The sequence below is a fragment of the Takifugu flavidus genome, chromosome 2 (assembly GCF_003711565.1).
Source record: "Takifugu flavidus isolate HTHZ2018 chromosome 2, ASM371156v2, whole genome shotgun sequence".
Lineage (NCBI taxonomy): Eukaryota > Metazoa > Chordata > Actinopteri > Tetraodontiformes > Tetraodontidae > Takifugu > Takifugu flavidus.
In genome coordinates this window covers 15623585-15638765 of record NC_079521.1, presented here as the reverse complement: position 1 = coordinate 15638765, position 15181 = coordinate 15623585, and the positions used below count along the sequence as shown (strand labels likewise).

Below are 15181 nucleotides of genomic sequence, written 5' to 3'. Positions count from 1 at the left end.
TCAAGCACGTGCGCACGCCCGTGCCTCTGCCACGCGCACGCGTTCTGTCTGCAGCTGATGCAGGAACACATGAGCCCTTGTCAACTTGATTATTCAGTCCACGTTAAGAAAAAGTCACAAAGATGAACGAGAGGAGGTGGAGGGAAAAAAAGATCAAGAGAATTTGAGCTTTATTTTAATGAATTCACGCTTATGCCGTTTTCATCACAGCTCCTGAGAGGTACACAAGGAATTTAAAGAAAGGAATGAAGGAAACAAAGGAGAAAAATGGGGAGGACAGGTGCTGGCCCGGCCCGGTCCGGCGAACCGTCCCTCACACGAGGCAGCGCCTCACCTTGACTGTGTGAATGGCAGGAAGCACAAAGATGGCCGACGGTCTTTATCTCTGACCTGCCCGTTACTGTGTCTTACATAACCGTCTCATTGTTCTCTCGGTGAAAAAGGAGAAATACTTTCATACATTAAATAAGGTCATTAGTGGGTGCGTTCGTGTACGGAGGCAGCGAGCCCGTCATTACGTAATTAGCCGAGCGAACGGCTAATATATCAGAGGAAACCCACCATCAGGACACCACGCCTGGTGTCACTTAGCGATGCCCTTTTTAATCTCCTCTGTAGGATCTGTTGATCAGTCCTGTGGTGGCTTCTGCTGCTCCTCCCACACAAAATCCAACGCACAGTCGTCCATTTTGGATTTGAAGACGCTGTTAAAATATTCATCCTGCTCCTCTGTGAACATGGTTTTCCAATCTCCAACTTTACCTGGATTGTTGCAGGAGAACGAAGCAGCGAAACAAATTTTGATTTGTGCGAACTATTTTTTTAAAAAGTCTCAATTTTCAAGCTTAAAGAATATAAGAGTTACATAAGGTTCAAACAGCTTTGTTTGCATTAGCTCAGCGTGTACATTTTTATGATCAATATCTTCTAGTCTGCTTTGTCTGTGGATAAGAGGGGAGGCCTCACCTTTCCTCATGAAGGAACCTTTGCTGTGGTCCATTATGTCTTTTGCAACCAGGCTGTAATTGACCATCTTGTTGACCTTCATGCTGCTAAAGCTGCAGTGCTTCACACAGCTGTTCACCTCATCCTCCACCAGGGGGCGCCGCAGGTAGGAGCTCACCTTCTGGATGGTGCCACTCAGGTCCTGGACACGACACACAGCAGGAAACATTGAAACTGGAAAGAAAGAAGAGCTGCATTGTTGGAATCAAACCCATGTTGGTCTACCAGCGACATCTCCTCGTAGGTGACGTGGAGCAGGTTGCTTGGAGCTCTTCTCTGGTCGGTCCAGCCTTTAATGTGGTCAAACCACGAGCCGTAACACACTGAAACACAACAGGGACCGATTGACACGTTCGGCAGCTGCTCTTGAAGTCTTTGAACTTTTAACTCACGTCTGCCGTCCAGGAAGTGGTGCAAAAACTCCTCAAACGTGCTGAACTCTGGGAGGAAGGCGGCCAGTTTGTGGAAGTGGTAAAAAGACACGGCGACGTCTTTGGGGTTTCTGCTCACATAGATGACCTGTGACACACACACCGATCAGGGAACCAGTCTGAGTTTGAAACCAGAGCGGTTTCAGAGCTATTTGAATATTATAATGACCTTAACATTGGACCCTGGTGGCTCCTGGAGGGCAGGGACCAGCAGGTGATTAGGCAAGTGTGTGGTGAACACTCGAGGTTGGGACGATGAGGCTTCCTGCAACTCAGCAAAATAATGGTGCTCCAGCCAGGGGGCCCGAGCCCAGTTTGGGACGGTGTGGGACAGGTGGGGGTCTCCTCTGCCCAGTATGAGAGTGATAATCTCCTGCATCCATGTGGTGCCTGGTGAGACAACAAGATCCATCGTTCACTTCCAGCAAATCCATTAAAAAAGTCAATAATTCCCACGACAGAATCTTTCAGCTCTTCGGCAGTGTCTCACGCTTTAGGACAGCGTCCCAGACTCTGACCTGACTTTGGATAGGAGACGATGAGGACATCAGTTTCCTGGAAAGGAAAGTCCACGGCCAGTTTCAGCGACTCCTGGGTGTGCAACCCCCCGGGAAACAAAACACCACCAAACGACTCCATGGCAGCCCTCCGAGCCGATTCCCACCTGGACCTGTCCCGTACGTGTTTGCTCTTCTCTCTTCTTCTGCTCTTCTCTTTTATAGCTGCGTCTCCACTTCCTCTTGAGACAAACTGACGTGGCCACCTGCCTGAGTAAGTTAGTCCCCGGGAGACAGGCTAATGATACACCAGGAAGTTCTGACCAAGTAATTAGATTGGGCATGAGACGTTCCAAGAGCCAGAAGACAACAGCACTGGGACTTTTTACAGACAATATCACTCCGCTGTCCAGGTGGTCTAACAGCCCGTCTCCCTGCTGGTTACAGAACTATTTGTGTTGGTGAAGCCAAACAAATGAATAAATAAAGGAAGAAATCATAATGTCTTTAGTACTGTTAACTGGTTTGAGGAACTCCACCTACCAAAGATGATGACAATCGACCGCTGTTGTGCTAAATATCAGCACTGATGTGATTATTCTGAACATCCTGATATTATTAGGACAGTTGACTGATATCGTTTGTCCTCTATCTGAGGACACATGGAACATCTGTCCATTTAAATGACGTAGTGGGAACTAACCATTGTATAAAGACACTCATAAAGACACTAGGATCTAGACCTGTTTTGCAGTGTTTAAATACCTAAAACAGAAACCTGGGAACCTATTTAGGAAGAAAGACATTTGACGTAAAACACGTCTTGTGTCTAAAGCGTAATTATCCTTGATTTTTAGTAACGGGTGTGTGTAGCGTGTCCATCACATCTGGTTCCTCCCTCCCACGTGTGATAGCTGTGGCTCTGGTCCTTGACAGTGACCCTGACAAAGATAAGTGGCTCCACATAACAAAAAGCTGGACTTAATAACTAATATTCACATTAATGCTTAACTGTCGGTTGTGTAGAACCAGCAGGGTCTCAGACCACTGCAGCTTGAACCACGACGGAGTCGCTCTTCATCGCTCTTCATCGCTCCTGACACCAGCTCAGAAAATCAAAACAGGGGCTAAATGGTAAAAATGCTCACACTTTTCTAAAGAAATGAACCAAATTTGTTGACGCGTTGAGGCGGGATTATTCATTAACTCACATCTGTGATTGCCGTCAGAATGCTAATGCTACCGTTGTGCCTCTTTTATGGCTGCTGACTCTATAATAATGCTGAAGAGAGGGGAGGAGCGAGAACAGGAGGAACGGAGAGAGCAGAAAATCTGTGCACAAACACTGATCCAAACTTTGGGACACCACCGGCGATCGCCCCTGCTGCAGGACCTGGATTGCTCAGAAGTTTAAGAGGTGGGAAATTAGAGGTCAGGAATGACACCTGAGATGATCGCCCCCCTGTTCCTGGCACTGTTGGCCAGTTTCTGCTCCACCACCAGTGCTCAGGATGCCAACATGGACAGAGCGCTGAAGCTGATGGCGGAGACGCCCCTCATCGACGGGTGAGTGGAAACATCTGCTTCAAACATGGACATAACTGAGAGCCCAAACCCTCCACAGCAGTTAGTCGAGGGCGTAAAAAACTGGAACCTTTTCTGTTGTTCTGGCTGATTCTTGGTGTCAAAAGATTTAGCGCCACCAATGATGTAATAGGAAGAACATCATCCATGTGTTATAACACCTCCATTCTTCATCCGTCCTCCGTGGATCTGTTCTGCTCTTTCAGCCACAACGACCTGCCCTGGCAACTTCGGAAGCAATTCAACAATGAGCTCAACAAGGTGGATCTTAACACGCTGGAGACCACACACACCAACATCCCCAAGGTCAAGAAAGGGCGACTGGGAGCTCAGGTAGGGCGCTCGTCTCAAATGGGAAGCAGGGCTTTGATCCACCAACGTCGGACTTTTGAGTGTTGCAGCCCATAACACTGAAGCCAACACTGTCCCCTCTTTTAAAACGTTGTTGTCAGCGAGGAGCTTTACATGAAAACGGGAACATTTCATGGCCTGCGACTCCTCATCTTGGTCATTTTCACCTGTGATGTGACCCTCATTTCAACCCTCATTTCAACAGTGAGGCAGGCTGGAGGCCAAAATGACTCAGAAGAAAAAATGGACTTCAGCCTGTAGGAGTGAGATTTGGCAGCCTCTAGGGGCAGTAATTCAAATCACCCGGGTAAACAAAATAAAGCCTCCTGATCCCATTAGAAGGGGAGTTTCCCAAAATCTTTAATGGCTGCCAGTAAAGCAGAGGGGTTTATCTGTAAATTCTGTTCTGTTTAGGATTTCAAGCACAAGGATTTATTGGTGCAGATGGTTTTTTTAAATCAGCACCTGCAGATTTTAGTCTGTAAATATCTTCCTGCTGTCCCCACAGGAACAAATGACCCTTTCTATATTTAATATCAGTATGACAGAAGAACAAATCATTTTTGTGTTTTCATTTTCTGGTTTGAATCGAGCTAAAGAAGGGAAACGCTCTCACACGAGGTTGTGTTAATGATTATCTACACAAAGCAGTCCCACGTAGATGTGTTCGTGAGCTTGGATGTCAACAAAGTATCTCTGGAGTTTCAGTTTTAAGGCCACATGCTGCCGACTCATCCGTCATCTCTCCCCCAGTTCTGGTCAGCTTATGTTCCCTGCGACACCCAGTACAAAGACGCTGTGCGACAAACGCTGGAGCAGATAGACGTGGTTCACAGGATGTGCCAGAAATACCCAGAAGTCTTCATGTTTGCCAGCAGCAGCGACGGTAGAATCGCTCTCCTGCATCATCTCGACCCCCCCCCACTCACACACACTCACACACACACACCATCTCCACAGACATCCTGAAGGCCTTCAGCATGAACAAGACAGCCAGTCTGATTGGCGTGGAGGGGGGCCACTCCCTCGACAGCAGTCTGGGAACCCTGCGCACCATGTACCAGTTGGGGGTCCGCTACCTCACGCTCACACACTCCTGCAACACTCCCTGGTGAGCGCCAACACACACCTCTGTCCCACGCTCACGGAGCGCTAACCGTTGAATAAATGTTTCAGAAAGGGAGACACAGAACGGTGTTAGCCAACGAACCCAGGAGAAAATAACTGTTTTGTAACTTTTGGACTTATGGTGTTCCGGTAAAAGCCTCCCCCAGGGGCTTGGACAGCCGTCTATGGTTCCAGGCAGGAGATACTAATTAGGGTTTTGATGGAGGGGAGTTTATTTATTAAAATTTTTATGATGTAAGTATATGTTGGTGTGGTTTATGTGGTTTATGGGCTCTTTTAGATGGTTCATGTCATCAGTTGGCAACAGAAGACTAATTAAGAGCATATTGCACATTGCACATCTTGTATTTCAGCGTTAGAATATGCTGTAGGAACTTCAGGGGATTTCTGCAGCTCCGCTTCTCTCTCTCTTAAGGAAGCACTTCTGAGAATGAGGATTTTTACTGCCTAAAAAGGAAAATGGCTTGGTCTCTTTTACTTGTGGAAATGTGTCAAATCCCTCAGAAAATGTGTGTTTTAAAGCATCACATTGTATTTTTTCACTTCTCCCTGAGGTTTCCTCCTGTCACAGATCTGAATTCTGAGATTTTTCATGGTAGCTTTATTCTCCTGTTGTCAGGGCTGATAACTGGCGCGTTGACCAAGGATCAGACCCATCAGAACACGACGGTCTGTCTCCATTTGGAAAGGTGTGCAGCCACTATATTTGTCAATGTTTAATCTGTAATAAGTGACGGATAATCTCTTAAATGTGTTAGCTACCTATATATTTTATTTGTTTCATGTTTATGACAGGAACAGGAAAATATTACGCAATCTCTGTTGAAACACCCTCTTGACAATTGTTTCCTAGCAATAGAAGATAAGGGGGAAAGTATTCGTTAATCGTGTATGTTAATTGTTGTGACAGCAACTGATCGTGGAGATGAACCGTTTGGGGATGCTGATCGACTTGGCCCACGTCACCGTGCGAGTGATGAACCAGGTGCTGGACATGTCTGAAGCTCCAGTCATATTCAGCCATTCATCAGCCTACAGCCTGTGCAAGCACAGCAGAAACGTCCCCGATGAGGTTCTGCTGAGAGTGGTGAGTTGGCCTTCAGCAAACAGTCCCCTGTTGTCAAGGGCGATGATGAACTTTATTGTCCTCACTACCGATCGTTCGTGGCTTCTAAAAACTTCTCCAGTTCAGTGACCCGACAGTTTAAGGTCCTCCACGGCCCAATAAAGGTATGCAGTTAAATATTCTAATTGTGTAAGAAAAACAGGCCTTTGTCTTATCTTACATTATACACCTCTGCAATGGTCTTTTACGACGAGAAAACGATCATCAATGTCATTGATTAACTCGCAGCCAGTGCTGCTGATAAATGCCAGTTCCATCCAAACAGCCGAGTCATCAAAGTAGAAGAAATAACACGTGGACAAAAGAGCCGCGGCCATCGTCACCTTGCTCGGGCTCTTTATTTCTCAGTTCTGTCCTTTTTCCCTGCTCTGCTTGGGCTGGCTATAGGTTCCCCCGCCTGACAGAGCAGAAGTGACAGATCTTGCTCCATCCCATACATTAGAGTTTCTAGGTCAGTAAGCGTCTCCTCTTCTGTCCATCTCGGCAGAAAGAAAAAAAAGGAATCGTCATGGTCAACTTCTACAACGACTACGTGACCTGCAGGCAGACGGCCACACTCTCAGACGTTGCAGGTGAGCAGCATCAACCGGAACATCCGTCCCTCTTTCCTGGGTCCTCCTCTCCATCACTGCTCTCCTCTCAGATCACTTCGATCACATCAAGAAGGTGGCTGGAGCGGAAATCCTCGGTTTTGGTGGAGATTATGACGGCGTCACCAGGTGAGTGTGGAAGATTGAGCATAATGGAGGCTTCTTAAATAAGTTCCAGAAGCTAAGGGTGCTTTTGCCAGACTTCCTGAGGGTCTGGAGGACGTGTCCAAGGTGCCCAAACTGGTGGCTGAGCTGCTGAGGAGAGGATGGACTGATGAGGAAGTGAAAGCGGCGCTGGGAAACAACCTCCTCCGTGTCCTGAAGCAGACTGAGGCGGTGAGGAGCGGACGAGACACCAAAATGAGTGATGATAGAGCTTCAATAGATAGATAGTGAGGACACACAGTGTGGAATGCTAATGTTACAAAGGGACTCACCCCGGGGCCGTACCGAGGCCCTGGACCGGTCACATGTCCTGTTTCGACTGGTCACCTCCTGTTGGACACGAAAGGTCAAATAAAACAGCTCCGATGGTGTGTGAGGGTGAACAGTTTCAGAAGAAGTCGCATCGAGTGAACAATCTCTTTTCTCTCCATCAGGTCCGCGATTCAAAGGTGAACAGCACTAAACCAGACGATGTCCCGATTCCCTACGACGACGTGCAAAACCCCTGCAGGACCAGCTACGGGTACCCCAACGCCGGGACATCCCATTCCTTCGGAGCGGCAGCTCTCCTGCTCTCACTGGCCGTCCTGACGGAAATTCTGGCTCTTTAGAATCCTAATTAAACTATCTACGGACGTGTTTTACCAACTGTGGTCAATATTAAGACCTCCAGATGCTACCGGGTGTTCAAATGTTAATTATTTAATTGTAATAAGTCAGGCCTACATCGTTTTCCACCATTATTTTATTACACTTGACAGTGAAATACTGAGTGACAGCAGGAATCGAAGCTTTCAAACTGCATTTTCAGAAATCCAGCTGAGCACCGTGGAGAGAAAGTGTTTGAAATTAGAATTTTTTTTTTATCATTTCATAAGTGGGATTCAACCAGAACCTCACAACGGAAATGAAGAACTGCCTCTCGTCCCCCGTCTAGGCCTTTGTTGCATTGATGGGCTGTTTATCAGTGCAGGACGGTCTAATAAAACATATTTGAGAGGCTCATTTTCATTTTTCTATTGCAACGTTACCATTGCAGTGACATTCAGGATGGAATTCCTCCCACTGCTGTTTCTGTCCATTAAAAATGCCTTGAAGGGGCTCCAGATTTCAACATGCAAACAAATTTGCACAAAAGTGAAGACTCGCGTGTTCCCCAACATTAGTGCACTGACATTTTCCCAGGAAGTAGGACAGGTCATGACCGGATCGCGTGGAAAAGCGCGCCATCTGGTGGCCAGTCACAGCAGTCTCCGATATCGTGCAGATGTTTTCTTTAGGGGTCAATTAGTTAGATTACTAATTCACGCGATACTATTTGAGGCTTTTACTTCATAGCAGTGAGCGAGCAGCTTTAAATTTCGACATGTAAAATCTGGGATCTTCAAACCGACAAAATCCTTTTTTGCTTTGAAAACATGGAACGACGACAGCACAAAAGCTCAGCTGAAGGCCAAACCAATCACAGCCAAGAACCTTTGAGACGAAGCATAAGAGTAAGAAAGGGAAAAATTCTATTCTCACAACACTCACAAAAAATGAATTAAACCAAAATCATTCAGAAAAAAAAATCCACAATGCCCCTCACCCTTTTCAAATAAAAAAAATGGGTTTTGCATTTTTAAATCGTCTATTATAAAGGAGTGCAAAGCTATCTAAGGCACACGGTTACTATAACCTCTTTATTTGGATTTTTCCCAACACCCTAATTGACTAGCTTTGAATTTATTTGGTGAAAATAACAAACATTTGATTTCCAATAGCATTAGTCGGTGCTCGGTCCCTAAACATCAACATTATACAACGTCTCAGTGGCATCAATGCAGCTTCTGCATTCTGGATATTGCACGTGGTCATGCTGCACATCTCAGTAACGTTCCAGGTGCGCGTTCATCCTCCTGAGTTCAAATGTTTGAGCTGGCAGCATAATTATGGGGGAACGTCCGTCGTCATTTTCACCGGGCAGCGCGGCCTTGGGCGCCCTCTGCTGTGCACCACAGGTATAACAACAACGGGGGGAAAAAGCGCCCTGGGGCTGTTGCTGCTCTGGGATGTCCTCAGCGCTGAGAAGCTGCCGGTGAATCAGAGGGGAAGATTTAATGAGAAGTGCGTGGGTCACTAATAGAACGCAGAAAGTGCTGCTGCTCACATGACCCGCAGCGCTCGCCACCTCGCCGTTAGGAAGGAAATTAGCACGCAGAGAGAAATTAACAAAAAAAAATAGTCCCGCTGAACTATTAAATTAATGAGGATGACGGTTGAGGTGAGCCCTGAGGACGGAGGGGTGATCCGAGCCCGTGGAGAGGCTTCAGGCCATTTCCTCTCTCTCGTGTTCCTGTGCGTCGGTCCCGGGCAGCAGAGGCGGCTGAGCCGGGACCGCGATCCTGTAGGGAAGAGTCTCTTTACTCAGCATCTTCTTGGTGGCCGACACCAACCGCGAGTAGTTATCGGGGTTGTACTCCGACAGAGGCGCCGTGGTGTACAGCAGCGGCAGGCTGTCCCTGTGGGGGCGGGCGGAGAAAAGAGGGGGCCGGCGCTGGTTCTCGCCCTCGGCGACGGAGTCCGGGAGCGACTTGCGTTTGCTCTCGGGGAGCAGCAGGATGCAGAGCACGGAGAGCACGGCGAAGGAGGCGAAGATGACCTGGTGGAGGAAGTAGCCGCCGTTGTTCTGGAGCTCCATCAGGGAGGAGGCCGCCATGCCGACGCAGCCCGCGGCCAGCACCAGGCCGAGGCACCCGCCGCTGCCCGGGGGGGGGGGGGGAAGGGGGGGCAGTAGAGAGGGGTCAGAGTGAACAGTCTGATCTATTCGATGAGGCGATGAAATCATAAAGAGACTAACCGAAGCACCGTGGGCATCACCTCACTGGCGAAGAACACGCTGAGCATGGCGAGAGCCTGGGAGAAGAGCAGACCCACCACGGAGAGCACCAGGACCATCGCGCCGTACAGGTCTGTCACGCACAAACAGGCACGACAGGTTACAAACTCGGGCCCGATGACGCGCGCGAGGAGCCCGGACGGGACGCGACCTACACTGAGTGAGGGCCAGCAGCAGCAGCGAGGACAGGCCGGTGACGATGGCCGACAGCAGCAGCATCCCGCGCCGGCCGTAGCGGTTGACCGACAAGCAGATGAAGACGCAGGCCAGCGCGCCCGTGATCACCCGCACGAAGTAGGCGAAGTAGAAGTTGGTGGAGTAGGTGTGCAGGTTCCTGGTGAAGCAGTACTGGATCCCCGTCCCGATGAAGCTGGAGGGGGGGAGAGTCAGGTGGTCACTCGCGGGGAAGCGCCTTCAGCTTCCGACCTGTCGGGAAAAACACTCACAGCGTGAAGCTGAGGATCAGGCAGTTCTTCCAGATGACGCGAGTCCGCCGGAGCTCCAGGACCGTGAAGAACTTGGGCTGGCGTTCCTCAGACGCCGAGTCGATCTGCGCGAGCAGGGTCTCCCCGGGGTACATGTCATCCTGCAGGCACACGCCGTTCCGGACGGTGACGTCCTGCAGGCTCCTCTTGGCCAGAGACATCTGGTTGGTGGCCAGCAGCCAGCGAGGAGACTCGGGGAACATCGACGCGCAGCTGGGGAGGAGAAACGTGCGTCGGCGCAGACTTCAAAGAGCTGCAGGTCCTTTGAAGACAGGGAGGGGGGCATTGAGGGCACTCACCACCAGCAGGAGAGCAGCTGGAGCAGAGGCAGCGTGGCCACGGCTTGGAGGACCGGCCAGTCCCGACACAGGGCAGCCACGGCTGGTAGACACACCTCCGCAAAGATGCTGAAGAAACCCCCCACCATAGAGGCCATGAGGCGATGGAGGGGGTCACACAGCTCCAGTCCTGAGGGGGGGAGAGAGACACATCAAAGGATCGCTAAGGCTTCATACTGGACAACAAACAGGAGAAAGGAGAGGCCTCAGGAAGCGAAGCCGAGCTGTTTACGAGCGTGTGGAACGGAGCTGAACTTTGACCTGCTTCCTGCGGCGCTCCGATGCCCGTTCTGCCTCCCGGTTGGACCGGACCGGGGACATTGAGGAGCTCGCTTCCTGCTATTGTTCCCCTCTCTCCTCGGAGGAGAACGTGGATGTGGAACGTTTCTGGCGGGTGGGGGGGGGGGGGGCCTCCTGGCCCGGCCCAACATCTGCTGAATCTAAAGGGAGGCTCGTTGGGCCTCCTGACCTCGCAGGAATGCGGGCGTATGCGCACGTGCGTGCGTGTTTTAGAACATGGTAACCCTCGGTGCCGCCGCCTCCTCCCAGGGTCAAATAACATCTACAAACTCTGACGCAGTCGCATTCCTACGTCGCGCCGTTGGTCTTTTGCAGGATTCCGAGGAACGCCATCGACCCCCCGTGTGGGAGAGGGAGACAGGGAGGACAGCTGGGGGGTCGAGAGAGGCGAGCAGCTGCCCGCTGCCACTCAGGAACAGGGCGCCGCCAACGGTCAGATCAGATATGAGCATGGTGACGGAGGGCGAGCAGCCTCGACGATCAGTCCCCAGGACAAACGGCTCCTCGCCAACGTCCTCGCAGTAGCAACACGAGCTCATGTCCCCTCGCGAGGTCGATAGCAGCTGCAGCGCTTTGTTTAACGTCATTTATTCACGGAGGCGGGAAATCGTCCGATACCAGGACACGTCCCAACATTCCCGATTCACGACCGAACACGCGTGTCCAGCGCGGAGCAGCGATGAGCTAATGTAAATAGATTATCCTCATCGGGAGACGCGCGGTGCTCTGATGTCACATGATCGGTCATGATCTTACGCAATCCAGCCAAAATGTGACGGAAAACACGATGTGCACATTAACATTTGTGTGGAACCGGATTACCGATGCAGCTGTTTGTGGGGGGGGGGGGGGGGGGACTCACGCGTAATGTAGGAGGACACAAACACCCCCGCCAGCGTGGAGCCCTGGAGGAGACGCAGCAGCAGCAGGAATATGACCGCGCTGTTGGACAGACACACAGCCACCCCCAGCAGACAGGACAGGCTGGTGGACATGAGGAAGCAGTGTCGACGGCCCAACCTGAAAACACACACACACACACACACACACACACACACACACACACACACACACACACCACACACACACACAGCCTGGGAGGTTAGATCTGAAACTGCGTGAATTTACGGAGCATCCTGTTCCTGCATGAGGACACTTATCTAAACCAAAGGAGGCTGCGGTTCATTGGCTGAGCGGTTATCTCACCATCTAGTTTAACAAACTTATCTTAAACCACTTTTAACTGAGTGATGTAACATTCTAAAGGGTTTGAACTCCCTGAGATGTCTGAGGGAAAGGTTGGTTTATCTCAAGATTATAATCAACAACATTACTCTTCAGAAGACCAGAGTGACATCATTCGAAAATTTAATAAAAGGCCAATTATGCCGTTGACTAATCTAGTTGTTGGGATATAATCTGAGCAGCAAATGGAATTAACTCCTCCTTCGATACAACAGTTTTGCACAGCATCGCCCTGCGATTGGCGACCTGCTTTTGCTGGGAAAAACATGGTGACCAACAGGTGAATTAGTCCCCCGGCACCATAGAAACCTGCCGTCATGTGACCGCCGCGCACAAACTGGAGTCACATCGTGTTCTGTACAAAATCATCACAACATTCTACACAAACTGAGATTAATACTCACCAGTCAGATAATGTTCCAAGAAGAATGTATCCCATAATCCACCCTGACATGAAGCAGATGTGCTGCAAAGGGATTTTCCAGTAGTCGTTGCAGACCAGGTTCCACTACAACGGAAAACAAAGGTTCCACTAGAAAACTAAAACAGTGAGGAGGTGGCATCTGTTCCGTCTGGTGGTTTCACTCATAAGTGCTCACCTATTAATTACGTCCTCCACTAGAGCACAAAACACCGTTCTTCATCAGTTTAGGCAGAAATTAAGTAATGAGATAAGAACCACTAAAGATTCAATGTCTATTTTGTTAAAAGAAAATAAGCAAATCTCGCAACTTGTGTCCAAAATGACTGATTATTTCAATCTGAGTCAGAGTTAGCCTTTTAGCATGCTAACAAAAAACTACACCACGGTTATCTGGCTGATTTTGACATTTTTGACGAATCGTCGAATCGTTTGACGACATACTTGAGGTTCAATCATTTAAAATCAAATTCAGGTCAAAGACAGGAAGCCGGATCGCTTCATTGCTGATTTGAGCACAGATATTTCCCAAACTTTTCCATCCCATCATCGCTGAACGCCACAAACTGAGATTTTACTTTGATTTGTACAATCAGACATTAGCATTGTTGGTGTCAGAGGGGTCAAACTGCAACGAGCCGGCTGCATTCTTCCCGTTTATGCAGCATGTGGAGGCTAACAGGCTAACAGTCCCGACACAGACGGAGGGTTGTGACCAAGCAGGAATGCAGAACATGTTGGATCCAATGTCCATGTCTGCTGACGCCTTAATTTTATTAGAACAAAGTGGTTCTCAAAGCAGCCTGGACCAGCAGCGCTCTGCCAGTATCAAGGATGGTGATCCTGGTACTAAAAGTTCTGCTTCTTAAATGTGATTTACATATAAAATAACCTCTCAATATGGAGGTGGTTATTCAGCCGAATCAGCGGTTCTGAGCTGTTGAATTTTTTAAGGGGAGGGGGGGGTCAAAGGTTATTGGGTTGCTGAGAATGATGTCAGAGGAAGCTGCTGAAGACAGAGGAGGTGTGCAGGGTCTGAGGAAGGAACTCGGAGGCCTCAGTGGCCAAACACAAGAGAGGGAAGAGAGCTGGGCTCTGCCTCGGCTCCAGGTCTGAACCGGAGCCGGTGAGACCCCCTCAGGGGCAGGGTGACACGTATATCTGCTGGGGTCATGTTTGCAAAGCGAGAACAAATCATTACATTGACCGAATGCTCTGAAAAACAAAGGGAAGCTGATTAATTACGCAACCCGGCGGTCACGCATCACCAGCCCGAGGCTCCCCCTTTACTCCAGACTAATTGTGAACGTTTTGCTGCTGGATTTGGCGTTTATGACCCCAGGAGAGTCGGGGCCGAGCCACAACCTGAACCTGCTGCCTCCACGAATATTGATCTGAACGCGACTCCGGCTGCAGGGAGCCGCTGCTGGACACGTTCAGAAGCTCCACGATGGGCAACAGTGGAGCCCGAAGCCCCATGGTGGAGGCAACACGGTTCCCCAGAGCCACCCGAACCAGTCAACCCTCCAAATTTAGCGAAACGCGCCCGTTCTTACCTCCGTGACAAAGTTGCTCTGCAGCCCCGCTTCGTGCGCGAACACCCAGCCTTTGGTGCACGACACCACCTCCTTGGGCACGTTTCCCGTGAAGTCCGAGACGTTGGAGGGATACTTAAAGAGCTGGCAGTGGCTGAGGCCGGTGCCGTTCACCCAGGGGATGGTGAGGTTGAGGTACCTCTGGCTCGTCACGTTGCTCAGGAGGAGGGCGGAGGGCAGCAGCCGCGGGTCCGGCTGGCAGTGGTACGAGTCCGGGATCCGGGTGTAAAACACGTCGCTGATCAGGTTCAGCGTGACCGCGAAGGTGGGAAACCAGCTGCAGACCACCACCAGTCGGTTGTACCGTCCGTAGCCGCCGGTGCGGGGCAGGATCTTGGCGTCATAGTCCATGTGTTGGAGGCGAGAGCCCGGCGACGGTGGCGCGACCATTGCGCAGAGAGCGCGCGACTGAGCAGCCGGCGAGGCGCAACTGGGGGGGAGAACTCTGAAGACCGGGGGGGGCGAGTAGGGGGGAGGAGGAGGACAGGGGAAGGAGGGGAAGGGGGGGAAGGGGGGGGGAGGAAAAGGACAAGGGATTGGAGGAGGAGGACGGGGGAGGGGACGAGGAGGGAGGAGGGGCGAGGAGGAGGGAGGAGGGGAGGAGGACATGGGAGGAGGGGGACAGGGGAGGGGGGGAGGAGGGGGGGTCACAGATTTACTAATCAACGGGATTCCCCCGTCAGGAACGCGGTGAGACGCGCAGTCACGTGATCGGACTCACCTCTGACCCCGACATTACCGTAACGTTGCCACTATCAAACTTTTTAAGAAACGTCATCTTCCTTTATCTATTTTATACAACTACTGATCAAAACCCCGCTCAAGTATTGACACGTTTGGTTTGACCACTTTAGAGAAACGCATTCACACTCAATAAAACACGTCTCCTCTGCCCGAGAAAAATAAGGATCGTTTTAATTTAATAATAATAAAAACATCTTCTAAACAGCTGAATTCCGCTTGTTCCCATGTTTATGTCATTATAAAGCTTTTATTAAAGCCACGCAAATGTTTTAATGGGAATGATCGAAGACCGTTGATA

General features: G+C 50.1%; 3 protein-coding genes across 3 annotated transcripts; 1 reads left to right on the top strand and 2 right to left on the bottom strand.

The window, feature by feature from the left end:
- Nucleotides 1-137: 137 nt before the first annotated feature.
- Nucleotides 138-2541, bottom strand: sult5a1 (sulfotransferase family 5A, member 1). Its single transcript, XM_057025253.1, has 6 exons — nucleotides 1955-2541; nucleotides 1606-1826; nucleotides 1398-1524; nucleotides 1231-1328; nucleotides 967-1147; nucleotides 138-762 (listed from the first exon to the last, which is right to left on the bottom strand). The coding sequence occupies exons 1-6, from the start codon at nucleotides 2073-2075 to the stop codon at nucleotides 629-631; spliced, it is 882 nt and encodes a 293-aa protein (XP_056881233.1). The 5' UTR covers nucleotides 2076-2541; the 3' UTR covers nucleotides 138-628.
- Nucleotides 2542-3231: 690 nt separating this feature from the next.
- dpep1 (dipeptidase 1) lies at nucleotides 3232-7879 on the top strand. The gene is made up of 10 exons (XM_057025251.1): nucleotides 3232-3499; nucleotides 3724-3850; nucleotides 4622-4754; nucleotides 4829-4979; nucleotides 5616-5685; nucleotides 5907-6083; nucleotides 6610-6694; nucleotides 6766-6841; nucleotides 6913-7048; nucleotides 7312-7879. The coding sequence occupies exons 1-10, from the start codon at nucleotides 3372-3374 to the stop codon at nucleotides 7486-7488; spliced, it is 1260 nt and encodes a 419-aa protein (XP_056881231.1). The 5' UTR covers nucleotides 3232-3371; the 3' UTR covers nucleotides 7489-7879.
- slc22a31 (solute carrier family 22 member 31) lies at nucleotides 7605-14584 on the bottom strand. Its single transcript, XM_057025250.1, has 8 exons — nucleotides 14101-14584; nucleotides 12528-12631; nucleotides 11741-11898; nucleotides 10540-10708; nucleotides 10202-10453; nucleotides 9911-10125; nucleotides 9717-9828; nucleotides 7605-9618 (listed from the first exon to the last, which is right to left on the bottom strand). The coding sequence occupies exons 1-8, from the start codon at nucleotides 14527-14529 to the stop codon at nucleotides 9186-9188; spliced, it is 1872 nt and encodes a 623-aa protein (XP_056881230.1). The 5' UTR covers nucleotides 14530-14584; the 3' UTR covers nucleotides 7605-9185.
- Nucleotides 14585-15181: the final 597 nt, after the last annotated feature.

Excerpts from the sequence above, each read along its gene's own strand:
- sult5a1 (XM_057025253.1), bottom strand. The coding sequence starts at position 2,075 with ATGGAGTCGTTTGGTGGTGTTTTGTTTCCCGGGGGGTTGCACACCCAG. Across the intron at positions 1,827-1,954 it reads CGTCTCCTATCCAAAGTCAG|GCACCACATGGATGCAGGAG; the intron begins GTCAGAGTCTGG and ends TTGTCTCACCAG. Across the intron at positions 1,148-1,230 it reads CCTACGAGGAGATGTCGCTG|GACCTGAGTGGCACCATCCA; the intron begins GTAGACCAACAT and ends TGTCGTGTCCAG.
- dpep1 (XM_057025251.1), top strand. The coding sequence starts at position 3,372 with ATGACACCTGAGATGATCGCCCCCCTGTTCCTGGCACTGTTGGCCAGT. Across the intron at positions 4,980-5,615 it reads CACTCCTGCAACACTCCCTG|GGCTGATAACTGGCGCGTTG; the intron begins GTGAGCGCCAAC and ends TCCTGTTGTCAG. Across the intron at positions 6,084-6,609 it reads ATGAGGTTCTGCTGAGAGTG|AAAGAAAAAAAAGGAATCGT; the intron begins GTGAGTTGGCCT and ends CCATCTCGGCAG.
- slc22a31 (XM_057025250.1), bottom strand. The coding sequence starts at position 14,529 with ATGGTCGCGCCACCGTCGCCGGGCTCTCGCCTCCAACACATGGACTAT. Across the intron at positions 10,709-11,740 it reads TGTGTCCTCCTACATTACGC|GACTGGAGCTGTGTGACCCC; the intron begins GTGAGTCCCCCC and ends TCCCCCCCTCAG. Across the intron at positions 10,126-10,201 it reads CTGATCCTCAGCTTCACGCT|CTTCATCGGGACGGGGATCC; the intron begins GTGAGTGTTTTT and ends CCCCCCCTCCAG.